The following is a 27282-nucleotide window of genomic DNA, read 5'->3' on the forward strand; positions in this document are numbered from 1 at the left end:
GCCAAAGCTGTGGTGTCATGTGATCAAAATCACATGACCTCTCAAATGTCCAGTCATATATGAGGTTGGAGCAATCAGTGTGTGTGTGTGTGTGTGTGTGTGTGTGTGTGATGGGAGTAGGTGTCTTAAAATGAAACAAAATAATTTAAAAACTCAGTAGAAAACCAATAAAGCCATTTCACTTTATTTTATGCATGTAATGATGAATGAAATGAAATGTATTTCAGATCACAATGGCAAAGGCGAGAAAGACAGGGATAGATTGTCAGAAGCAGAGAAAGAGAGGAAGAATCAGGAAAAGGATAAGAGAAAGAAATCAGTGGAGGCAGGACAGGATGAAAGGAGCCATTTGAGTATAGGCAGATCGATGAGGATGGTGGGGTCCCTCAGAGACTGTTGGCCAGGGCATGGAATGTCCCTAAATCTACTCTCCAGCGCAGAATAAATCTGTATGAATAAATCATAATACAATAGGAAGAAAACCACTAATTAACAGGGAGTAGGAAGCTGAACTGGGACATGTTATATAGGCCTATAGGCTGCTTAATGTCTTTATAATAAATACATATATTGTATTATCTGTCTGATGGTGTTCAATATCCATGTTTCATCCATCAATAACCAAAATAATTACTAAGTTAATAAGATTTTACTATTCTCAAGGTGATTTGGGCCTTAGACATTAAGAAGCTGCGGATGACTTGCACTAAGAGCACTAATATGTCTATCATTTCTTTTATGAATGTGTTATCTGCATTTTCTCTTTTGAATTGATTAGGAATAGGATACATCCTGCGGTTTTCAAAATGGTATTGAGTGTGGATTTATTGTTTTGGCTACACATCGCAATATGTCACAGAAGTCTGAAAAATGCAAAATAATATCCAATATTAGGGCTATTCACCCTAGGCCTATATAATATCTTTATTTAACCTTACTGAAAGGCGATATTAAGGCACTGATCTTCTCCTCTCTCGCATTCAGACAGCATTTATTTCCCTGTTTAAAATGCAGTTTACGAAAATTGAGCGACACTGCGCGTGCACGCCGTTTGTCGAAAACCACTCATGCGGGTGCTTGTGAGAGGAGGGGAATCCTGGTGGGGAGGGTTGAGGGACAACCCAGGCACAATAGCTGATTGGTTACTGGCGCTGTCAATCAAAGCAGCCATGTCAAGTGGCAAAAAAAGCGATGTGAACTAATTGCAGTGAAGAAGGGGCAGTTATTTCGAGATATACAGTGTTTAAGTCAGCGGATTTGTTTATAAATGACAGTCGGCATTGTACCTTATTTAGGCGCTGTTGAAGGTGGTCAGCATTATGTTTCTTTTATGCGGGTAACAACATTACTGGGACAGTTTGACATCGATGTCCTAAGAACGGAATACTCAAACTGAACCTGCTTCGCGTTTTATGTGAGCCAGTAGTTTGTGCTGGAGAAAACGAGCCAATGATGTCAGGAAAGCATTACAAGGGTCAAGAAGTCAGCTGCTGCATTAAATATTTCATATTTGGATTTAACATAATATTTTGGGTAAGTGCTTTGTGTGTGCACCACCATTTCTTTGTGTGATATATCATTGTTTCTGTCATTGCGCGTTAATATATGAGTAACGTTAGCCTATATTCACCTGATATATGAGTAGCATTTCGCAGGTCGGTCAATTAATTTCCTTTGTTCCGTTTGTTTGAAATGCGAGAAGCTGGTATACTGTACAAGACAGGCATAATTTGTCGATTAAATTAAGACCAATCGATTATACTACGTTGAGCAGGCAGCAGGAGCCCCTGGTTCTGTTTCGTGTTAATGTAACTAATATAACTAATTTCTTTGCTATCGCTTCCACTCGTTTATCTCAGATGTTCACGACAGCAGCCGAGTCAAGTGCGTACTACAGATAATCGGCTTTCTCTTCTGTGAAGCAATGCATCGACCTTCCCAGCTAACAAAAATATGTTTTGCTAACGTTCCATTTAAGTTCTGAAAACGTTATTTCTTAATGCTTTCTTAACGTTTTTCAATATCTCCAGTGTTTTAAATGTTTTTAAAACGTTTTTTCTTGGTTCTACAATTTTCTAACATTTTTCTACAAATGTTAAATAAACATTTTTTTTTTTTTTTTATCATAATGCAAACATAGGAACGTTACATTTGAATGTTCTCGAAACATTCTAAAACAAGTAGTAAAATGTCAGACGAACATTCTACTAAAATGTTTCCTCAAACGATGTATTTAAATATTGTGTTTTGTGTGTGTGTGTGTGTGTGTGCTAACGTTTTGAGAACATTAACAAAGACCACATGACGTTGAACAAACGTTCTAATAACATTACTGGAAATAACATTTAGAGAACCTTGCCAGAAGGTTAGCTAAATTCCTGAGAAGCATTGAGCAATCCCCGTTTGATGGGTTACTGCATGGCACAACACATGGATCCGTATCCTGGATTATATGCAATAACTGAGTGACAAGAGATTATAACTCGGAAAATGCGGTTATTTCAAAAGAAGCACTAAAAGACCCTGGAGTAAAACATTGTGTTTCAGCTTCTGTAAGTCTGTCAGTGTTGTTGTGCTGTACTCTATAACTTTGTTATAACATAATTCACGTTTATCTGCTTCAAATTATATAGTTAGGTCTATAGTTATTTCAAAATATATATCTCTAAACTGTTGAGGGTTGAGTTTAACACTATTAGATTTGCAGTAATGTACTCATTTTAGTTTTGTGCATTATTATAATCAGATTTAATTCAAATTTAATTCAAAATGATATATTATGCCATGTTCAATATAGCCTACCCCAATTTACCACCTTTAATTTGAAATATTTTAAATCGTAAACATATAAAACAAATTCCAAATGGTAAACATATAAAACATTTTAATCAGTGAGTGAATTTTCCAATGTCATTTTTTAAGTAATTTCAATGGGGATTTTTAGGGGTGCAATCTAAATAGGTTCATCTTGAGGAACCAGAATTGTAATTTGGCTTTTATAGACAAAACATATTTTTGTGGTCACGTTTATTATATGTAAATCAAGTGACAAATAAAATAATGTCAGTGTTTGATGATTAAATGCTGTTTCTATGGCTATTAGCTAAATTGTTTGTTCATGTTAACAGCCAGGCGAAAATAAGTGCCCTGACTAATTTTTATAATATAACTTTTTTGGGCCAACTAAAACTTTTAGGTTACACTTTATTTTAAGGTGATGTAGTTACATTGTACTTTCTCAAATAAGTATTGAGTAATATTAAAGGTGCATTGCGCACCTCTCTGAGTTTTTGCAGGACTATGCCCCCCCTCTGGCGACAAGCAAAACTACCTTACTGTCTTTGTCTTGCGTGGAGTTTGCGTTGGGGTTTATGAACTACAAGCCGGTCTCTTTGAACCCATCTTCTACTTTTGTCGAAAGTTGACTGAAGTTTTGCCGCTCGAGTTGTCTTCGCTAATACGGAGAATGGCGGCGAATACACAAACCTGCCAGACATAGCCAGGGGAGCGTGACGTCACGCCCAGTCTCACGTTCCGGCCCGAATCCCTCTTATTTATTTTACCGTACAGGATTATAGAGGCAATCGCAGTGATCAGAGAAGGGCTCATTCAGCCCATCAGGCAATTGTTTAAGCATGTATGGGTTAGAAAAACGGGTATTTTTAACATGAAATGTTGCGCAATGCACCTTTAACTACATGTACTTACTATAGAGTTATGGTTGTGTAACTACATCACATTAAAATAAAGTGTCTCCATCCACCTATTTATATGCGCATTTTGGGATATCGCATAAAAAAACAAACCCTGGATGGAAACATCAGAATGCGCATAAATTAAAAAAAATTGGTAAATTTCTCATCCGATAAGATGCACATAAACTACGATGGGAACACATTTACAGAATAAATCCCTTGATGCGCAAAAAACTCATGTCATTTTGCCTCAACAGTGAATGTGATTGGACTGGACAAGATGGACCAATCGGATAGCACAGTTACATCTAAAATGTTAGTTTGGTCGTCCCGAAGTGGTTGTTACTGGTTTGATCGTTCTTTGGCCTGAGCCAAAATCTGTCATCAAAATGATTTGGTATAGTTCTCTCTCAATAGCGTCTCCCATGATTGCGTTCCCAAAAACCAGGGATCCGAACATAAGAGAACATGAGTGTTTATTGTTTCATCTGTTTGCTCTGAGACGCAAGTCATTTATAATGTACGGAAAAATTGCCACAGCGGCTTCCTCAATTGTTTTATAGATAGTTTGCGCCAGTTTCCCAGGAAGTGGCAATTTTGTTCTCTTGAACACATGGGATGGAGATGCTGCTGCTTTATTCGCGAATGTTTTAAGCAACATTCCAGTTTTGCGCATCATTTAAATTTGCAACTTTGAATGGAAACAGCTACTGTCCCATTTTATGTGGGTCCCTTTCAAGCTATGAACTAAACATAAAATTATTAAAAAATTCTGTACTATGAGTCACACACCTTTTATTGTCACCCCAGGAGGCTTTTATAATTGGTTAAATTGATGATGTTACAACTCAACCCGTGTTACAACACTCCTATAGCCTAATGTAGTAAGATTTAGTTTTACAAGATAGATCACTTTGCTCCCTTCACCTAGTTTTTACTAATTATCTGGGACGCTCATCCATTCACATGAACTCTGATGTTCAATAATGAGGGCGGTATTATTGAGCGTTACTGTGCTACTTTACTGAACTCATTTACAATGAACCACTTGCTACATTAGCTACTGTATGTTTACTGTTTTCACAAAAACTGGACACTGAAGTCAGAATTTGCTGTTATGATCTCACCCTAGTACTGATTTTGGGGGGTTTTTAGATTCTTTTTTTGGATTAACACATTGGGCGTTTGTGACACAGCTTACATATTTTTGGACAGATGACTCATTATGAAACATCTCTTATAGGCTATATCCGAAAGCAGCTGCTAAGTAAAGTCTATAGTCAGAGTCAGTGCATTATAGTCTTGTACAGTTGATTTTGTAGGGAGGTTTGCATATATGGATAACGCATGTACAATATAGTTGTGCACTGAACAATAATATTAATTTAAGCAATAGCTATTTTACTTTAGCATGATAGCATATAACACACCACTCAAAAATATTGCTGTCATCTCAGCACAGTCTGAATACATTTCCAAATTGAAAGTGAGTCAGGCTTCGCTAGCTTGTTCCTCAATTCAAAGCACTCCTTTGTTTCTGCATGACATTTTTCTGGCTATATACAAAATGTTTTCACTGAGGTGTAGGCCTATGTCATTTCCTCTAAGATTATGAGGGTGATGATGACAAATGGGGAACAAGAACAAACTAAAAGGTTGTGTACACTAGTGATGGCAATTTCAAAACATTGCTTCATGAAGCATCGAAACCTTTACGAATCTTTTGTTCTGAATCAATGGTTCAGTGCGTGTATCAAACTGCCAGAGTCACGTGATTTCAGTAAACGAAGCTTCATAACGTCATAACTGTTTCGAAACACTTCGAAGTTTCAGGGGGTAATCCACCAGCCGCCATTGGCTAGCAAGCGTTCACCTGCTGTTAGCATTCCATTGACTCCCATTCATTTTGGCGTCACTTTGACAGCGAATAACTTTACATCTGAGACGTTTAAAGACTCCATTTGTCCATTGTTTATTTCTAAAGAAACACGACAATGTATAAAAGGCTCCATTACCTTGTATCTTACGTTATGGCCCCGTAGAAGCAGTTTTTTGTAAAAAATAGGCTAACGATTGCGTCATAACACGCGACTCTCTGTCGCACAGTAGAGAAATTACCGTATAGACATAAGTAGAAGCTCGCGCGCAATCGGGGGGACGTGAAGCCATAAAGTCAAGGGAGAAGCCAATAGAGAGTTGTAAAGTTGCTCCTGCTGCGAGCTCATGGACAGCTAATACTCACGATCTCCGGCTCTGCAAGATTTGGAAGGGAATGATTTAGATTCCTCTTGGCACCGCTACTAGAAGACGTACAACTGTCAGTCAGGTTGCTCACGTCACATCTACGTCATCAAGCTCAGTGTGAGCCTGCGCAGTGCACTTGGCAATCAGGAAGTGAGTGCTTCTAATTGACTTCACTTTTATCCGTTGAAGTCTATGGGGTCGCTGTGTCCATTTCTTTTACTGTCTATGGGTTCACCGCTGGGTGCGATGATCTCTGTCAACCCATGAGTCACGAGGAGGCACTGAGAAGAACCAATGTGGTTTTTACCTGATCTCTGATCATTTTTAGACGTTTTAATAAGACATTCGTATAATTCAAATGAATAATGGTAGCTAATAGTCTCTTATTATGCGAGGTTAAATTGCTTAAATTTATGGAATATATTAAAAATAATGCAAGTACTAGGCTATGTTCTACATTGACTATTGGCCATACATTGACCAGACTGGCTGGAAATGATCTTAGCAGTAATCTAGGCTATATTATTTTCTATCTTATAGGGAGTGCAGGATAACCATTCTGCTTAAGCTTTACTGAAGCATCTGGATGATAGTAATCATAATTTTGCATGTTTGCTCTGGGTATAAGAAGGAATATGCATTTGTCCTGACAGACAGTCCACAGAGACATGCAGCTTTAATATCACAAACAACACCCTGTGATGCTTAAACAGTTGCATGTTTTCCGGTTTGCTCCATTGTGCCGTCCAAAGTTGGATGGGAATGAATGGAGCTTTTGTTCACCACACAACTTCTGCTTTTGTAATCAAGTCCAAGAAACTAAATTGTCCTTCACTCACTCTCAAGGTCTCCCTCTATTAGAAACCATTTAACAATTCAATAAAAAACTCTTTTTATTATTATTATTCCTTAATCAGACGAAATCAATATTTGAAATCCCAATGAAATGAAAGTAGCAACAGAACTTTTCTTTCGGATTGTGTGAAGTTCATCCAAGTGTAACGGATTAACGAAAATGTAGGGTTAAAACTTGGCTCTATGAAACGGTTGTAGATTCGATTTTGAGATGTGGGCAGCGAGAGAAGTCTGATGTTTTCACTGGAAGTTTAAGTTTGAAATTTTGATTAAACATTACGAGGTCAAAAAATAAATAAATGCACGGATGAATTGTTCACAATGTGTGATCTATAACATTCATTTAGAAAATAGAAATTTCATTTCATGCCGCCTTTAACTATAACAAATACAGTCAAACCAAAAATTCTACAGACACCAGATATAATTTTTTTTTTTTTTTTTACGAGTTGGTGCAGGATACTATAGTTCATTTATGTAAGTGAGGATAGCAAAATAAAGTAAACTGTGACATTATTATACCCAAAAATTCTTCATACATTGGACAACCAGTATAATTTATTTAAAAATTTGGGACCAAATATTATTCAGACACTTTGACCTGACCATGTTTTGCTTAAGTGTAAATTTTTTTTATTGCTAATGCAAGCTTTTTACACCACAGTCTGAACAAAATTAAGCATTGCTTGGTAATTGGTTGACCTAAATTGGTATTATCTAATTGTGTACTTAAATTTAACAGCTGACAGTGACACTTGACAGCTATTCAACCTAATTCATTTGTGAGAGCTAACAGAAGGATGGCCAAAACTAGGGAAATATGAACTGATTTGATAACTCTGAGTTCTTGTCATATTTTATTACGATTTTCTAAACTATAGCGAATAAACTGTGATAATGTGAGAAATGTTGAAGGTGTCTGAATAAATTTAGGTGACTGTGGGTTAAATATTCATTAATTGTAGAAGACATTTTCAAAGTTGCCAAAAATACTATTACTATTTCAGTCTTTCTACTTACTACTTTCACATTTAATTCAGTGTTACTTGTCATTTCTTTGTCATATTTGTAAAGTTCCTGAGTGAAATTTGTTTCAAAGTAAATCCTACACCATTTTTTCCCCCAATGTATTACGATTGTACATCATCTGAGTTAGAGTTTATTTTTCAGTAAGAGAATTACAGAACTGTACACCAGTGGCATGCACATGCTTTTAATAATCACTAATAGTAAAGTGTCCTTTCGGTCGAATAGAACTTATTCACAGCAGCATCTTTGATTTTTAACGGGAATGAAAGCAAGGCTGTGAGGGATTGACATGCATCTCTTCATTGGGTTGTACTGATATTTAATGTGTTTTTGGATTTTTTCCCGCTGACGAAATCCTGCAAAAATATCTTTCCAGTACATTTAAAAACTCCCCACAATATGAGCTGAGGAAAATGATTAGTGATCTAGGAGCTGCTTTATACAGCTTTTTACAGCGGATGCCATTGATAAGTCTATCCCTCACAGCCTCGCTTTCATACCTGTCATGGCACTGCTCTGAATAAGGTCTATTGCGGAACGGGATGTCAACAGAGGGTTAAAAATGGGAACATGATTTCCCCCTTGCAGCAGCGGAGGTCTGTGCACGCCACTGCTGTACCCACAATCACTGTACTGTTGTCTTGAGTAATTCATGTACACAAAAACCCTTGTGTGAGGCATAGTCCGACGCACAGTCGGTGCTCTGTAGATGAAAATATGAAGCGTTACTTATGAGAGACAAACAGGGCCGTTTAGACCGAAACGACTTGGCGAAATGTAGCTGTGAATGTTTTTTTGAATAGTGAAATTCTAGAGGTGTCTCTGCGGCCTTGAGATATACAGGGTGGTCGAACTAAAGGTCCTGACCCCTCTGAAAAGAAATGACACATCGTGCTCATATTTGAAATCAGCAATGAATATATGTAAAATGGGATAGCTGACATTAAGGTCCATGTGTCTCCTCCCACTTATTGCTCTTTTTCTTTATTTGGCCATTGAAGAACGAATCTGTGAATTTTCGGGTAAATTGTTCCTGCTTCTTTCAAATGCACATTACAGAATTTAGCGAAACAAAACCTGCCATTAATACATTTATTTGGAGGAATAACTTGCAAATTTGTAATCCGGAAGTAATTTTCTTTGCATGGAGTAGATGTATTCGTATTACTGCAAGAGAATTTGTGAGCAACAAAGTAAATTTGAACATAGGCCTAATGCATATATGTGTTTTATTAAAGTGCCCCTGTTATGCTATTTTAAAGTTTCCTAATGTTGTTTTGGAGTCTCCTACAACAGGTTTACATGCATCAAAGGTAAAAAAAAACGGTTTAATTTCTTCATAATATATATTTGCACATCACCGCATTTTCAATTATTATCAAACGACTCGCCAGATCTCTCTAAATCCCCTCTTTTCACAAGCTACTCTGCTCTGACTGGCCAGACAGCTCAGTCGGTTGTGATTGGTCTATCATGTACAGGGCTTCGAAAACAAAAATTCCCATTGCCATAACAACAGCTCTGCTTGTCCTGAGGCTTCCTACACCGTAAACTAAACACAGTAACGAACAATGACGTCGATTTTACCATATCAATGCGAGCGTGAGTCCGATGATGAAACATTGGAAGAACTATTCATTCAACCCGAACCTCCATCGCAAAAACAACTTGAGCAGGACGTTTCTCAGTGATACGCTAGTCAGTTTGAGGTACATTATGAGATGTTGCAACTGTAATTCCTCACCATCAGCATTAAACACCAGGGGACACCAGGCAGGAATCCCGTTTTTGTCAAACAGTGACCCCTAGAGTCGCTGTGGAGAACTTGTATTTAACGTTAATGTCGTAAATACCACTCACGCAGAGCGTGACCTGTTACATAGTATACAATAGTACATTGTTAAATTTGTCGTTTAATGAGATCTAATATATGTTGTTAGTGGTGAGAATTTTCACGTGACTAAATACATAGATCCGACAATTATCCCCATAAACTTTAATGGTCCAGTGGCAGAAATTTTGCCAAGTGTGTCAGAGGTTCTGGGTTCTAATTTGTACTAGTAGTATAGTATATTTTCCTCATCCAAACCGATTGTTTATTAGTGATTGTATAGCAGGGAGAAGTTCATTAGGTTTTGTGATTTCACCGTAACAAATATAGAGAGTCTCTCAGTCCCCGCAACCGATTGAGGCGTGCGTCCGTGTGAAGACTATGCGCGTCACAACAGAACACTGTATCCACGCCACTGATCGCAGCGGCAACAGTCTGTGAGCGGCAAGTACATTGGTCACTTGATTTCAAGGGGGGGAGGGGAGGGGAGGGGGAGGGGGAGGGGGGGGGGGGTGAGAAGGCCACCATTCAACCCCGAAAGAAGTCATATAACCATTTTAATAACTCTGAAGCTGTTCAGTTAAGCTAAAAAAAACTGCATAGAATCCCTTTAACAAGTGCATGTCCATCAACAAACCGATTATTTTACTTGTACTTATTTACTTACAGAGTATTTTTCTAATATATTGCGGTGAACACGTGGAAACTGTATCAATAACAGTGCATGTTTGCCGAGCTCTAGCGTGAATGACCGATGTAACATAAACGTTGGTAAAACAAATCTTGCTCCATGCTTAATCTTTCCTCAAAGTAGTGAGAACGACAGATAATTTGCATTAATAGACACAGTTTTAGGTAATAGTGGCCCACAAGTGATTAGCAGAAGTATTTCAGTAAGACAGTAATAACATGATTAAGCCAGTTAGCAGGAGACCTACACAATATCAAACTCAAAACTAAGTATTTTGAACACCATCTTTCAAGAGCAAGCGGTTTGCGAATCCTGCATTGAACTCCGAGATTTGAGAAGCAGTCATCAGTAAAATAAAGGTAACACAGCAAAAGTTTAGGATTATACTGCTGTGATATCGTGGTAAAGATTAATTTTAACCACTGATTCTTCACATGCTCGTCCTTGGGCAGTGGAAAAAAACTGGCTTTACTTTCACATTGTAGAGCACATGGTCTTCTCGACATGATGCTATCCAGTATCCACAGGAATCAGCTGCTGGTTTGAGGTTCAAGTTTTCCCTGGTGTCTGCGCGCTCAATAAGTGGACGGGCAATATGCTAATGTTTCGTCTTGACGTCACGACGAAACGGCTTATGACTCGTTTGATAAACGATTCATTTCATTGACTCGGAGTCGACTCTTTTGAGAGACAATAACTTTATATACGGTGCACTTTCAGATTTAAAACTTTGCAGGATGTTTTCATTCACTTAGAGCTATGCTACACACTACATGAAAAGGTAATTTTCAAAAATCCATAATAGGGGCACTTTAATAAAAAATCATAGTATATGAAGAAATAAGATAGAAATAATTCATGTTCTCCAGTTCTGAAGGGCTTGCAGAATCACTGCCCTATGGACATAATGGGGACATACGTCTCAAGGGAAGAACCAGATGTCTGCTCAGATGCAACCATGAAAAAGCAGATTGCAGAAATGTCGTGGTGTAACATGAGAAGCTGTTGAAATTATTAAAAAGACCTGAGGAGTGAAATATGGAGGTTGGCACCTTTTACATTCACTGGCCATGACCTATTTTGTGGTCTGGCTGAGGAAATCTAATAAAATGCTTACTGTCTTTTTATCTCTAATGTTCAGTATTGGCTCACCGGGGAAAGAAGTTTTGAAATGGAAACATTAGGCTGTACTTTTGGAGAAAAGCATTGTGGGTTCAGAGTTGGATATAAGAAGCAGATAAGAGTTGCATTCCTATTTACTGACTCTCTAAAGAACCCAAAACGGACCTAAAATAGTTTTGAACTGATAACAAAGCACCTTTTACAGGCCACTAATGTTTAAGGCCTCACTGTAAACCAGAACAAGTTGGCAAAACTCAAAATTTTAGAGGTAATCAGTAACATTAATCAGTTAACATTAATCTTCCACAAAAACATTATATAACGCTTAATTGTCGCATTTACTCTCCCTTTCGAGTGTCATGGCAAAGCATGTTGGGGAACTCCCAGCCCAGTTTCAGTCGAATTTAAGTTTGTCTAAATTAAAAGGAACAAGTTCATAAACCTCAAACCAATAAAACAATTCAGATGACCTAAAATGTGCCAGTTTTGTGAACTCAAAAGAATAAGAAAATTCTAAATTACTTTGTCCTACATTGTTTTTTTGGGGGGCGGATCATAACGAAGGGAAGGGTGTGTTTGTTTAGGTGTCTATTTCAAATATCAATTGTTTCTCAGGAAATGCAATAGGCCTACTGCACTTTTAATCCATCTGTTCAAATCATTAAGATTTTTTTTTTCCAATAATGTGCAATGCATGCATACTGTATTATCCACAAAAAAAAATGGTTTAGGGTTTGACAACCTTTTAAAACTTCTTAATCTTCATTGACTTGCTTTCTTAAAAAATGCATCTATATATAAAATGAAAATTCTGTTATCATTTACTCACCCTCATGTTGTTCCAAACCCATAAGACTCAAAACACAAATTAAGACATTTTTAATGACCTTTTTGTATCTTCTAAGTTTCGAGTCCCTGGCCTTTCATTGGAGGGACAGACACATCTCAGGTTTCATTCAAAATATCCTAATTTGTGTTTTGAAGATTACCAAAGGTTTATGGGTTTGAAACAACATGAGGGTGAGTAAATGACAGAATTACAGAATTTTTATTTTTGGGTGAACAGTACCTTTAGTGAATCAATTTTACCAGAGCAATGCCATATCTTTCTTGTTTTAGTTGCTTGGAGTGGCTTTCCTTGGAATCGGACTGTGGGCATGGAATGAGAAGGTGAGCAAAAAACAGTATCTAATGCATAATGCATAAAATTCATCTTTATTTGATAAACATCTTAATGCACATGTGAAGTTGAGATGTCACATGTTCTTCACATTAAATAAATGAACTGCAGTGGTTTGTTGGAGACCTACATAGACCTACTATTATAGTTTTATTAATATTTTGATTATATATTTATATATAGTTGCCGTTTTCGGAATTTTATCTTGGCAGCTAGTTCATTTTTATTATTATTTAATTTATCTACCAATGTGCTATGTAGGGTGGACCAAAAAAAAACAACAACATTTAGACAGTTTAATATAAGACTGAAAATATTATTTACATTTTTTACTCAATGCTCCATCTGGTCTTTTACACACAAATATGTATAAACACACATGGATATATTGTGTGTGTGTATTCTTGATCAATGTGGCTCTTGCATTTTCTGTGCCATATTTGCAAATATCTGTATCTGCTGTAATTGCAAACAACCACATTTGAAACAGATTGGAACAGCAATTCAGTTAATTAAAGCCCAGTCTCCTCTCTCTCTCTCTCTTCCTCAGGGAGTTCTCTCGAATATCTCCTCCATCACAGATCTGGGTGGATTTGACCCAGTGTGGTTGTTTTTGGTGGTGGGAGGGGTGATGTTCATCCTGGGTTTTGCAGGCTGTATCGGGGCCCTGAGGGAAAACACCCTCCTGCTCAAGTTTGTACGTTTTCCAAGTTTTGATTCTTATTAGGAGTTGGTGTAACCTCATGCAAAACTGATTTGTAATGCCTTTTTAACACTTAAATGCATAGGTGTTTGTGCAATTGTTATAAGATGCTTTGGTTTATTCGTAAACCTGTATGAATTTCTTTCTTTTGCTGAAGACAAAAGAAGATATTTTAAAGAATGTTGGTAACCAAACAGTTGATGGACCCCATTGAATTCATAGTATTTATTTTTCATACTATGGAAGTCAATGGGGTCCATCAACTGTTTGGTTACCAACATTCTTTAAAATATCTTCTTTTCTGTTCAGCAGAAGAAAGAAACTCATACAGGTTTGGAACAACTTAAACGCGAGTAAATGATGACAGAATTTAAATTTTTGGGTGAACTATACCTTTAATTTGAGTGTATTTGTCTTTGTCCTCTCCCAGTTTTCTGTGTTTCTGGGGATAATCTTCTTCCTGGAGCTGACTGCCGGAATCCTGGCTTTTGTCTTTAAAGACTGGATTAAAGATCAGCTCAACTTTTTCATCAACAACAACATACGAGCCTACAGAGATGACATTGATTTGCAGAACCTGATCGACTTCACTCAGGAATATGTAAGCCTCAAGGCCAGAACTCATGTCTCAAATACAAAGGCAGTGAAAATACACTAGGAATTGAAAACGAGGAAAGGCGTAAACAAGATGAAAGAAAAATGAAAAGTGTGTAGGTGTGTGTGCACAGGAGAAAAAAAGCAAACTATCAGTTTATCTGTGCCACATGTCATCACAGAAGTGCACACAGGCAGTTGCCATAGAAACAGCATGCCTTTATGATTCCTTATCCACTCACAGAGATCCCTGTCTGTTCACATTTCTTTTTCTTAGAATAGTAAGTTGTCAGCTCGGAATAGTGTTTATTTCGAGGCTATTAAAAAATTTGGACATTTAGAAGGTTAAAGGTGCAGTGTGTATTTTTTCGCGACATCTAGCGGTTCGGTTGCGAGTTTGCACTAAGGGCTCAGCCCACCGCTCACCCCTCCCTTTCGAAGAAGCTACGGTGGCTAAAACAGGACAAACATATCGTCGTCTGAGACAGCAGAGAATAGCCAGAGTAAGCCAAGAGTGTAAAACGTTGTCACTGTTTCTGTACCACAGTCCATTATACAGTAAACCACATCATGTATAAAGTTTCAGGTGAGGATCAAGGGTCTTAATATATAATATAATAATAGTAATCAGCTGATTGTCTCACAAACGTAACCAGCACATTCTCCCCACATAGCAAACCCATAATACAGCGAGGGAGAAGAACCACATGAAACTATGCAACTATATATTTTTTCTAACAGGGTAGTAAAAGTTTAGCTGGCTAATATGAGCTGTTACTGTGGCTGAGCTGGTTAAAGCGTTAAGCCTTGTTTAACCTCGATGCGTCCACATGAGCGCAAAGGTGCGCGCGGCAAAAATGACATGATTGTAACAGCGCGCGCGCCTCCGCATCCCCTAGACACACTTACTACACACACAATAGGCTTTTTTTCTCTGATTTTGACAACTCTTCACGATCGACTTAGAATGCTTCCAAGATCGACTTGTGGACCGCGATCGACGGGTTGGTGATTCCTGTAACATACTGTTTTACGGTCGATGACGAGTACTAATCAGCTGTCTCACGAACGTAACCAGCACATTTATCCCCACATAGCAAAGCCATAACACAGCGAGGGAGAAGAAGATCTAAGTTACATGAAACAATCCAACTACCTATTTTACACCACTGACAAGGGAAAAGTCACTACTCACAGTGTTTATGGCTAGCTTCTAGGTTTCTGCTGCTTCTCTTTCAAGGTAGTGACGAAACGCGGTCTGTAGCGCTGTGTGTTCGCGTTCGGCTACGGTACAAACATGACGTCACAATATGGCGACCTTCATAGAAGGGGGTGCCGCGGTTATGTAGATATAAATGTCTCATTCTAAGGTAATAAAAACATTACAGTTTATTAAGTAAGTTCTTTATACACCACTGAAAACATAGTTATGGATGTCATATTGCATTTCTGTTAATAGATACTCAAAAATTTTACACATTGCACCTTTAAAGGACCCAAAAATGAAAATTCTGTCATTAATTACTCACCCTCATGTCGTTCCAAGACCGTAAGACTTTCGTTCATCTTCGAAACACAAATTAAGATCTTTTTGATGAAATCTGAAAGCTTTCTGTCCCTCCCTTTCTGACAGTTATGAAACTACCACTTTGACGCTTCAAAAAGTTCAAATTCATAAAACTGATTTGCTGTCAACGGAGGGGACAGAAAGTTTTCAGATTTCATCCAAAACTAGATTTCAGTTGAGCCCCACACAGCACAACTGAAGCTTATATTGTTTTTTTTCCAGCTTTATGCTCTGTACTGCAGATCTGTTTCCAGAACATGACTTTTCCTCAGGACAGATTTAATTAGATATCAGAGTCAGGCAGATGCTGTCATTTTATTTCCTTGCTGACCTTGCATGATAAAGAAGACAGACATAGCAAAGCACTGCATGTCAACATAATATACTAGTATAATGGGAGAACATGGGGCGGATCGAGGTTTTCTTTCTTTAAGGAACAAGCGCCTTATGCCACATCTTTGACATTGATGTGTGTTAAGCAGATACATTCAATGCATCTGTATTTTCACTGTACTTCCTTATAGAGTTGTGTCTAATATTCCAAATTATTGCAATTTGATCTACATTTTATGATGAAAGTGCATTCCAGATTGTAATGTAATTCCATTTTTTGTTTCTTTAGTGGGAATGTTGTGGGGCGTTTGGAGCAGATGACTGGAACCTCAACATCTACTTCAATTGCACAGACAGCAACCCCAGCCGAGAAAAATGTGGCGTGCCCTTCTCTTGTTGCACCAAAGACCCAGCGGTAAGAGATGCATTTATATGGAAACTTTGTGTTATTTGTAACTTAATACAGCGCATAAAACAGCGTCTTCTCAACATGTCAACAAGACTTTTACATTCACAAACAGCTATATTACACACTACATGAAATGTAATATCCAAGCAAAGCATAATAGCGCACTTTAAATATGACGCAATTGAGAAACTTTTACCACTGAGATACTTTCTCCAGAACAAAATGAATGCAGTTTTTTTCTAAGCACAATTTGCATGCCACTATTTCCCTGATTAGAGAGAGACTAAAAGCGTGAGGGGAAAGTGCAAACAATACATGGCAGAGCAAAACAAAAGGGGAGTATAGAACAGGATTTGGTCTACGTGCACAGAATAAAAATAACATTTCGCAGACAATAAAAGAGAACTGGAAGTACAACATCTATGGCAAAGAGGATGGAATTATGGCCTGTTGTGAGCTATTAACAAATAATCATTATTGACATTAAATGATTCAGTTACGAGCCTTTCTATGAATACAGCTATTCATTATTACAGCATGAAGGAGAACTGCAGGCGGTAATGTGTTTCCTTCACAGTAAGTTATAATAAGAAAAGCAAATAGTGAGTCATTTACCTACTATAACTTCACTAGAGTTTGTTCATTTCGAAGAATGTTTAAATGAAATCACTGGACAAAGCAGAACTGATTTCAAACAGGAACAAAGTGAAACTATTTTAAGTGAAACAAGTCATGAAGATTTGAATGACAAGCATATCCTGTTGGCTAGTTTGTTCAGGTTTTTTTTTTTTATAAAAATGATGAACTTTCCAGTCTTATCTCTTCACTCCACCCACACTGGAATTCTTCTGACTGTCAACATACTTCCTTAAAGTTGAAATGTTACCACTGTCCTCCATTAATTCCACATGAACGACTTGTTTTGCAGGAGGATGTTATCAACACACAGTGTGGGTATGACGTCCGAGCAAAATCAGTGAGTCTTACTTTTCACACACTCCATCAGTTTGAGGCTAAATGTATGTGTCGGGCTCTGGCACGGTTTCCCCTGCCTTCTGCTCTTCACTTCAGTCAATGTAACGGACCGCATGACTCTCAAAATGAAGGCCGGTTTGGCTGACCTGTACAGCATGTATTAGGGGTGTAACAGTTCAAATTACTCACGGTTCGGTTTTTATCACTGTTTTAGGGTCACGGTTTCAGTACGGTTCGGTATGTGCTATGAAAAAAAGGACTAATATCAAATAAAGATAAAGAAAATTACAAATAATCAAAGAAGCAACAGCACAAAGAAATACAACAGAGCAAAGATACAAATAAAATAAATCGTTTTTTTTAGGTAGGTCTAACAGTAGTTTTCAAGTAATCAAATGTAAAATAACATTGCATATAATCTTCACTCTATAAACTAAATTCAAAGTTACAAAAGCTATATAGTCAAAAGGAGTGAGTGATATCCTTGTCTTCTGTTGTTTGATTAACATTAAAAACACAGATCGCAGGAATATTAGGCTGCTGTCACTTTAAGAAATAGTGCATGGATCCAATACACTGATACTGATACACATGCATTGTCTTTCTCGACTGTTTATGTTCACTTAAAGGTACAATATGTAGGAATTTTGTAATAAAACATCCAAAATTCACTTGCGGGGTGTGATATGTTTCCCGCAGTTGTGTACTTACAATATCCCAAAAGTCTCCAAAGATTTTTTATTTCAGAGAAATTCCAATTTTAAATAAGTGGCCGTCCCGGAAAAAAAATGTCGCCTGTCAATGACGCAATATCCGCGCTTTCCTCGGTTTCCGCTCGTACTGCCATAGCCATGACGTAACCATGGTGACAGGCGTGGACAACTGTGTAGTGCGTAACGTTTAGCTGCGCGCTGTTGTTGTTTTGTTCAAACATTATGGACCATGGCAAGCAGACTTTGGGACAAAAAAGGAGAATTAAAATGAGGATCAATATCAGCGTGGCGTTTTCGAGATGCCGAGAGCTCCACGTCCGCGACTAATTTGGAGCAACACCGCTCTTGCATATACTTTATTAGACAGGTGAGCAAATGTACATAAAACAAAAGGATGTATCTGTGTTTCCTTGCAACACATGCAACTGTCAATAATATCACTTAGAAACAATGCGAGATACATAGGCCTATATGACGTGACAGATCAATCATTATGCATATGTTGATTCACCTCAAAAACTATCAAGTGATCGTTATGCTGATGAAAATTCAGTTATATTGCTCTTTGTACTTTGGTAATGCTTTTTATCACTTGTGTTTTGACCGAGATTATGGCAGTGCAATTAAATACAATCGGATATGTGTTGTTAAACAATATTTAGCCTTTACTGCAAATGTTCGTTCAAATTTACTTTGAGTACGATTGGTTTGAACACGGCATTAACCATAAACATGTAAAACTGCGCAGCATTAACCCAACAAATCATTTGACAAATAGCTGTAACAGGATAATATAGCATAACATTTCGCGTTCCTTGCAGTTAATTCATTATGGTGACATAAAATATAGCGATCAGACGTACAGGTAATACAAAAAACAAATAAATTACCTCATCCGTGATCATGATTCATTAATTCCATAACATCTCGACATCTCCCATCGTTCAACTCTCCCTCATAGCGTCACCAAGCTTCGCCTTTGTTATTGTTGGTAACTGCGCCCTCTTGTGATGAAAAATTCCTACATATTGTACCTTTAAGACATAACCTACTGTGTTTGCTAGGATTCTCGCCAAGACGGGCATGTTGACACAATTTTTGTGTGAATTTGACTTGAGACTTGAGAGAGAACTCAATGTCTGAGACGCGGCTTTTGTGCACACACAAATCTTTGTAGTTCTCTTTCACGTCTTATTTGATTGTTTAAATTGGCAAGGCTTAAATGAGTTTAGTTTAAGCACAGATAAAGTGCTGTTCAGGTCTCACCTGCGCTCGCGCCATCAACACGATGATGACGGCGTAAATGACTGGTCATGTTAGAGTATAGGCACTCCTATTGAACAAAGTTTACAAAGAGTGACTGTTTTGTCCATGTTTTTTTTTTATCATTCTGTTGTAACGTATTGGGAAGTCAGAATGCGTATCCATCGACAGAAACATACATTAACCGAACTTTGTTTGTTTTATGCGTTATTTTCGACAAACCATAGGCAATTACTAACCTGGCCCTTGCCAGATGAATTTCGCTCCGCCTAGCTTCACTCACATCCATCTGGAACCGATCCATTGAAATGGCGTTTCAGAAGGCTGGGCCTTATCAAAAATCCTTGCATATGATTGGATAAGCCACTTGTCTGTCATCTTTATCGACGTGCTATTTCAACCACTCACACCGAAGCCAACCCGTGACGCTGAAGAATCCGGTCGGGAGAAGGCACTGATCTATATAACATCGTTTCCACCAACAAAAGCCTTAAGAGCCGTTCTCTGATGTTCTTTTAATGAAACAATATTAGGTAGATTGGACAACACGGATGAAATCAATGTTAACAGCATCAATGTTAACGCTCGTTTCCTCGATGCGAGCCGCCATTGTTGTCTGAATCAAAACAGTCTCACGGTCGCTTCTCCACTACGTCACATCTATGAAACTCCCGCCCTGCGTCCTGATTGGCTAAACCATAAAGTTGGTTGGAGAAATCACTCTCAATGGAAGAGGTTCCAGATGGATGTGAGTGAAGCTAGGCGGAGCGAAATTCATCTGGCTAGGGCCAGGTTAGGCAATTACAGCAAGTGTATGCCGAACCATGGGTGGAGAACTGAAACGGTTTGATAAAAAAAAAAAAAAACTCTGTTACACCCCAAATATGTATTAATACAAAAGAAGGAAGCTGTTATTCATTTCATACACAATGGTAAAGTAATTAAAAATACTGTACATAGGCACAGTAAAGAAAAAGAAATATGCACACATATAAAAGTTATTTGCAGTTTCCTAGTTTATTAACTTTAATAAGTTCACTTAAAGGTGCTCTATGTAACTTTTAGCGGCCTCTAGTGGTGATGTTTCAGATTGCAACCAAATTTTACAAGAGCGCTCGTGCTCGAACTCACAGACAATACCGTCTATTACGCAAATATCTCGGCGAATACTAGACGGATTCGGCGAGCACCGAGCTCATTGGGACCATCTAGTCGAGCTGAAAAGAACCATATAAGGTCCATAGTTTTTGGTGGTGTTTTCGCGGAGATATTAGCAGAAAACCATCGGGCGCGCTGCACAATTGCGGACGCCGGTGACGTCACGATCTCAGAAGAAAATCGCTCGTATCTCTGGAACGCAAAGACCCAGAGAGCTCAAATTCGGGGGAGGAGGTCCCAGGGGAACCCTTGCCCGAACGCTAGAGTGGTGGGCCTCGGGGATGCCCCCTACCGGATCGCCGTTCGCTGGGACCCCCCTTTTCGAACGGCTATAACTCGGGGAGCCGGGCGAGTTGGACCTCGGGGGTGGGCTCGTTCGAAAGGCCCCGTCCAGCACTACGAATGATTAGAGTCTTGGGAATATTGATCAAAAATTTACTGAGATATAAGCCAAAAAACGTGCGCCTTTAACCGGACGTAACTCCCTGACCGTCTACAATAGACTGTATATAAGGAGAGAGGCTCGGGAGCGCGCATGCACGTCACATCCGTTGGATTTCGCGGTAAATCCGACCCGGAGACTTCACATAGAAATAGGAATACTGGCGTTCAGAGGTAATAGCAAAACTCGACAAGTGGATAATTTTAATGTGCGATTACAACCCCTTCACACACAGGCAATAAAAAAAGGATTCATTTTAGTAGAAAAGTTACATAGAGCACCTTTAAAACTTATAGACTTAAATATACTGAACTAGTATTTTCTTGTAAAACATACTCCATTACAAACTTTGAAACTATCTTTCTTTACAGTGCAAAATAAAAAATCACCACGACATGAGCATAATCCTTTAGATCTGAGAAACATAAATTCAAGCGTGTCCCAACTTTAGACTGTTCATGTGCATAGTTAGAACGAGGAAAGTCTTGATCCTAATTTTCATTTTCCTCATTAGGATGCAGAACAGAAAACATACATTCATGTGAAAGGCTGTGTGCCGCAGTTTGAGAAATGGCTACAGGACAACCTGACGATAGTGGCTGGGATCTTCATTGGAATCGCGCTGCTGCAGGTGAGAACGCGATCTTCATCTGCGATCGCTGACTGGATCTGCTATCTATTCTCATTCTGTTTCTCTCACTCTATTTTCCGCAGATATTTGGAATATGCCTTGCACAAAATTTAGTCAGCGATATTGAAGCTGTGAGAGCCAGCTGGTAAGAACATACAGATGCAAACTTACGACACATCCTCTCTTCCTGCTCTAGTTTTGCACACTGCCACAGCGAGCAGCTTTTCTCTTTCGCCCCAGTGCTTTGATGTGTGGATTCGTAATGCACATGAATGACTTGCTGCTCTAATACAGTTAATGGCCAAGCGTGTTTCTGGAGTCTTATCAAAACCTCTAAACAACCTTTCTTCACAGTTTTTGCTTCGAGAACTGCCACCATGTGGACAAAAAAGGAATGTTTGGTTAAAACTCGCTCAGCTCTCTTGAATGGAAACATACTGCTATATTACCTAATATTATGAATAATTATAATAATTTGGAATAATTATTTTGGTTAATGTTTTTTAAAAATACAGTAAAAACAGTAATATTGTGAAATAATATTACAATTTAAAAGGACTGTTTTCTATTTGAACATATTTTAAAATGTAATTTATTCCTGAATTTACAGCATCATTACTCCAGTCTTCAGTGTCACATGATCCTTCAGAAATCATTATAATATGCTGATTTGCTACTCAGTAATTATTGTTTCTCAATTATTATCAGTGCTTAAAAAAAAATTTTTCTGCTTAATGTTTTTGTGGAAATTTTGATCATTTTCTTTCTTTGAAGAATAGAAAGTTCAAAAGAACAGCATTTATTTTGTAACATTATAAAAATGATTATAAATCAATTTAATGTGTCCTTGCTGAATGAAAGTATTGAATTCTTTTCTCTTTTTTTTATCTTACTTGCCCAAGCAGCAAAATATAAATTACAGGAATACATTTTTAAATATTTCACAATAGAAAACGTTTATTATTATTACTATAATTTTTTCACAATATTACTGTATTTTTAATCAAATAAATGCAGCCTTGGTGAGCCTAAGAGACTTAGAAAATCTTTATTATTACTCCAAACTTTTGACCTGTAGTGTAGCATTGCCTTATTAGTTATTCTCTCTAAGGTGATGTGAATGTGGTTTACTCCCAATTAAACTCCTCACAACACACACACCCCTCCACTCACTGTCCTCCGTCCTCTCTATCTCCCACACTGTCATAATCACGCCAACTCGCCTCACAACTTCACTTCTCCTCCCCCATGCCTTCATCAGGGTGCCGCCCCTCTCTTACGTCGCCCGCCGCCCTCCGCCCCACTACAGCAAGAAAGCCTCGGCGTACTCCTGAGGGAGGCGTTCGTCTGGTGGGTGTGTAACATGCCTGCGTGTGTTGTGTTTGTGTTCACCTAGATCCTTACCGCTCTGTTTATCCTTGTTTGGGGGCTTGTGAATGTTCTTACTCCCATAACAGTCATCATTCATCAAAGGTTCATCCACTTACATCAAACAAGTTACACTTTTACATTCTCAGAGGGATAGTTTGCCCAAAAATGTCAATTCTGTCATCATTTACTCACTGAATTTGTCTTCTGTTGAACACAAAAGTAGATATTTTGAAGAATGTTGGTAACCAAACAGTTGACGGTAGCCATTGACTTCCATGGTATTTTTTTTCTTACTATTGAACAATTCCTCCAAATTGAAGAGTTCATATGGATCAGTTTTACGATCTCTTTATGAACTTTTTGAAGCGTCAAAGTGGTAGTTGCGTAGCTGTCAATGGAGGGACAGAAAGATCTCAGATTTCATCAAAAAAGATCTTCATTTTTGTTCCGAAGATGAACAAAAGTCTTACGGGTTTGGAACGACATGAGGGTAAGTAATTAATGACAGAATTTTATTTTAGTTTTGGGTGAACTATCCCTTTAATGTTAATTTCAACAATTACTCAAAAGTTGTATATTTTAATATCATTTAATGGACCTGAGCTAACTTGAACTAACAATAAGCAGCTGTATTTTTATTAAAGGGATAGTTCACTTTGAAATTAATTTTTGGTATGTTTTAGCTTACCTCAAGGGCATCCAAGATGTAGGTGTCTTTGTTTCCGCAGTAGTTTCAATTTTGATATTTTTAGGTCAAACCGTTCTTGTCTGTCAGTCATATAATGCAGGTCTATGGTCACCGCCTCAAAGAGCATGCACAGAGAAGTCCAAATTAAACATGATTTAATGACTCGTAAATGTAAGTACACATTGATGGCCTAAGACACGAAACGAGCGGTTTGTGTGAGAAAACGAACAGTATTTATATCGTTTTTACCTCTTGTAAACACAGCCACGTCCAAGTGATCTGAGGGCGCGGGCGCTTCGGTCTTTTCCGGAAAGCGCCGGAAGTGATCTCTCGCGCGTGTACGTCACTTGGACGTGGCTGTGTTTACAAGAGGTAAAAACTATATAAATACTGTTCGTTTTCTCACACAAACCGCTCGTTTCGTGTCTTAGGCCATCAATGTGTACTTACATTTACGAGTCATTAAATCATGTTTAATTTGGACTTCTCTGTGCATGCTCTTTGAGGTGGTGACCATAGACCTGCATTATATGACTGACAGACAAGAACGGTTTGACCTAAAAATATCAAAATTGAAACTACTGCGGAAACAAAGACACCTACATCTTGGATGCCCTTCAGGTAAGCTAAACATACCAAAAACTTATTTCAAAGTGAACTATCCCTTTAACTAATGTTAACATAGACGAATAAATACTGTAACAAATGTACAGTATTGCTCATTGTTAGTTAATGCATTAACTAATGGGACCTTATTGTAAAGTGTCACCATTAATTCATAAGGATGACTTTTCCTCAATATTCCAGTCCCACAGAGATCTCCTACTGCAGGACGAGTGCAATAAAGGTGTCCCATTCCACGATCACTGTCATTTTAACCCCATCCTTTTTACTCCCTCAGACTCTCTCTCCCACTTTTAGTCCCGTTTAGCTCCTCGGACTGTCTGGTGTCAAGCTTCATCTCTCTTTATAACCTTGATATCCCAGCTGGCCTTGCTGCTACCCTTCCATCCATCCCACATCAGTCATGTTCTCTCTAGCTGAGAATCATTCAGTCACTCACACTGTAGATTGCAATGGTGATTTCTCTAATGCAAGGCCCCATTTGTCAAGTTGGCATTAAAAAAAAAGAAAGAGCCCTACTTTGGTTTTATTGGAAAAGTCACTGGAGTAATGCCAACTCCTAATGAGGCCTCACACCATTGGCTTTAGACGTCTGTTTATGATCCGTATCGTTTATCTTTTTATATCTTTCTCTTGTGCAGTTTGTTCACATGAAGTGGCAGCTAGTCGTTCAGACACTCACAGGTAATTAATGCACTCATACACTTCCATAACGTGGAATCCTTAAAGTCAGCATGAAACCAAGGTGAATGTTACGTATGGAATAAATATTCTGATATAATATTCATACTGTTAAAGTCACCATGAAATCTTGTTTTATGGAATATTGCAGTATCTATTATAAATGATTGATCTGTGACACATCATTATAATTATTTTTTTAATTCATATGCCCTCATAATCAAAATACCTTCCCCTCCCTCTTGCAGAAACATCTCATCTCCTCTCCGATGATGCGTTTACTGGCGTGAGGGCGGGGCAACCTGTCACTCACCTGAGATCCACCAATAGCAAACCACAACCATCTAATCAATTCCCCATGGACAAAATCAAGTCCCACCTACTTTTTTTTTTCTCGTTTCAGAAGCCGTTTCAATAGGGACATTATGGAACAAACAATTATATGTCACAATATGGAAGAAAAGGCTATCGCAACTTCTGTTTCATGCTGACTTTAATACCAACCTAACTAGAAAGATTTCATTTGATAGAAAACATAATTGTGATCTAGTCGCATTGTCCAAACCTGTGTTACTTTTTCTTTGTAAACAGGCCTACGCCAGCTTGATGAAGCTAGCGAATGATGAACACAAGATGCTAAGTGCACTGGGTCGTGTGTGTGTGTGTGTGTGTGTGTACCATAACCTTTTACTATATGTAAATCGTGCTGTTTTTTCTAGTGTTTGATGTGTAAAACACATGTAATACATGTGAGAAAATGTTTAGTAGCACTTTATTTTACAGTCCTGTTCCCCATGTACATACTATGTACTTATTAGTTATTGCAATAACTAACCCTGAACCTAACCGTAACCCATGTAGTTACCTTATATTCCCCAATGCTTTCGTAGGCAAGTACACTGTAAGTACACGTAAGTGCACGTACTGTAAAATAAAGTGCAACCAAATGTTTGTCCACAGAAGTCCAACAGAAAATGTTCCATCATTTGCCTAATCGTAAAAAAAAAAAAATAGCATAATTCAAAAAATAACACTGTCAGAACACTGGCCAGGGAATCAATGTCCAGTGCACTGAACATTCACTCCCTAAAAATTCCCACAATGCACCACAAAACCCCTTGTTCCCTTGTCACATAAACAAATGAGTTTATTTTTGATTTTATGTGATTTTATATCGAGTTACACTTTAATGCATAAGTACATGCATGTTTTCCATACAAAATAAAGAATGAACATAATTAGTTACTTCAGTTATCACTGTAGTGCAATAATGTGACGCATAATATGTTCTCCTGCTTAGAGAACTGATTAACAGAACCTACCTGTTAAAATGTATCAAATAAGATCCATTAGGCTTTTGAGGAACGTTTATTTGTTCATCTCTCATATGGAACTGCGTTATAGGTTTTGCCCCCACAATAAAGACTAGAGATTTGATCATTAAATAAGTTTTAAATATCATCTTACGAAGACATTTATTTGCAGATATAGTGACAACTGATATTTATACTCATTTTATGTTGTAAAGATCTCATTGATTTACATTACAAGCTATCAGAATTTCATCTTTTTGGACATAGAAGTATCAGTAACTGCAGCAAATTGCATATTTTTGCTCAGTTTGGATAAAATTTAGGTGTTTTTTTATTTCCGTCCTGTTGTCGTGTATAAGCTCTATATTCTCACTATATCATAACATGTGAGCCATAAAAAGCCCATATTTTTGGACATAGAAGTATCAGTAACTGCAGCAAATTGCATATTTTTGCTCAGTTTGGATAAAATTGAGGTGTTTTTTATTTCCGTCCTGTTGTCGTGTATAAGCTCTATATTCTCACTATATCATACCATGTGAGCCATAAAAGCCTGATGTATCAAATATGATACTCAACAATAAACACAGATGCAAAGATTGACCAAGATTCCATGATAAACATCTGGGGCTAAATAATAATAATCTTTTTTGAAACAATGACGGATAAAACGTAAACTTTCAAAAACTCAAGTCTGATGGGAAAGGATTTGTAGCACTCGATCATCTCTGTGGGAGAATGTGAAGCTCTGCGTGTGTGAAGTTCAGCGAGGGAGTCTCTCATTGCCAATGTGTTTGCTATTTTGTTTTAGTTTATCCTGTTCACACTGGTTCATTTATGCACTTAAAGACTCCACTTTTTTTGGAAATAAGCTCATTTTACAACTCCCCCAGAGTTAAACTGTTGAGTTTTACCGTTTTTGAATCCATTCAGCCGATCTCCGGTTCTGGCGGTACCACTTTTAGCATAGCTTAACATACATCATTGAAGTAGACAAGACCATTAGCATTTCTAAAAAAAAAAAAAAAAAAAAATGACCAAAAAGTTTCTATATTTTTTCTATTTAAAACTTGACTCTTCTGTAGTTACATCGTGCACTAAGACCGACGGAAAATGTAAAGCTGCGATTTTCTAGGCTGATATGGCTAGGAACTATACTCTCATTCCTGC

General features: G+C 37.9%; 1 protein-coding gene across 6 annotated transcripts; it reads left to right on the forward strand.

Moving 5' to 3' along the window:
* The first annotated feature begins 1159 nt into the window (after nt 1–1159).
* Nucleotides 1160–25512, forward strand: tspan5a (tetraspanin 5a). Of its 6 annotated transcripts, none has more exons than XR_008805552.1 (11): nt 1160–1533; nt 12587–12637; nt 13198–13344; nt 13781–13951; nt 16134–16259; nt 17182–17229; nt 21319–21435; nt 21519–21580; nt 22697–22785; nt 24760–24802; nt 25048–25512. XR_008805552.1 is itself a non-coding variant. In XM_056240362.1 (10 exons), exons 1-9 carry the CDS (start codon nt 1450–1452, stop codon nt 24770–24772), a joined length of 819 nt encoding a protein of 272 aa, XP_056096337.1. In that variant the 5' UTR covers nt 1160–1449; the 3' UTR covers nt 24773–24802; nt 25048–25511. The 6 variants fall into 6 exon arrangements, 4 of the variants coding, with proteins under 4 accessions (XP_056096337.1, XP_056096338.1, XP_056096339.1 ...); XR_008805553.1 differs by having other exon boundaries at nt 25391–25508; XM_056240362.1 differs by lacking the exon at nt 22697–22785 and having other exon boundaries at nt 25048–25511.
* The last annotated feature ends 1770 nt before the right edge of the window (nt 25513–27282 follow it).

The sequence above is a fragment of the Rhinichthys klamathensis genome, unplaced genomic scaffold, assembly GCF_029890125.1.
Source record: "Rhinichthys klamathensis goyatoka isolate OS25496 unplaced genomic scaffold, OSU_Roscu_1.1 h1tg000593l_1, whole genome shotgun sequence".
NCBI lineage: Eukaryota > Metazoa > Chordata > Actinopteri > Cypriniformes > Leuciscidae > Rhinichthys > Rhinichthys klamathensis.

What these genes read in the sequence shown, in the direction of transcription:
- tspan5a (XM_056240361.1), top strand. Translation starts at nt 1,450, where the DNA reads ATGATGTCAGGAAAGCATTACAAGGGTCAAGAAGTCAGCTGCTGCATT. An exon ending in TCGACTTCACTCAGGAATAT is followed by an intron (nt 13,952 to 16,133) that starts GTAAGCCTCAAG and finishes TTGTTTCTTTAG; the next exon opens with TGGGAATGTTGTGGGGCGTT. An exon ending in GTTGCACCAAAGACCCAGCG is followed by an intron (nt 16,260 to 17,181) that starts GTAAGAGATGCA and finishes CTTGTTTTGCAG; the next exon opens with GAGGATGTTATCAACACACA.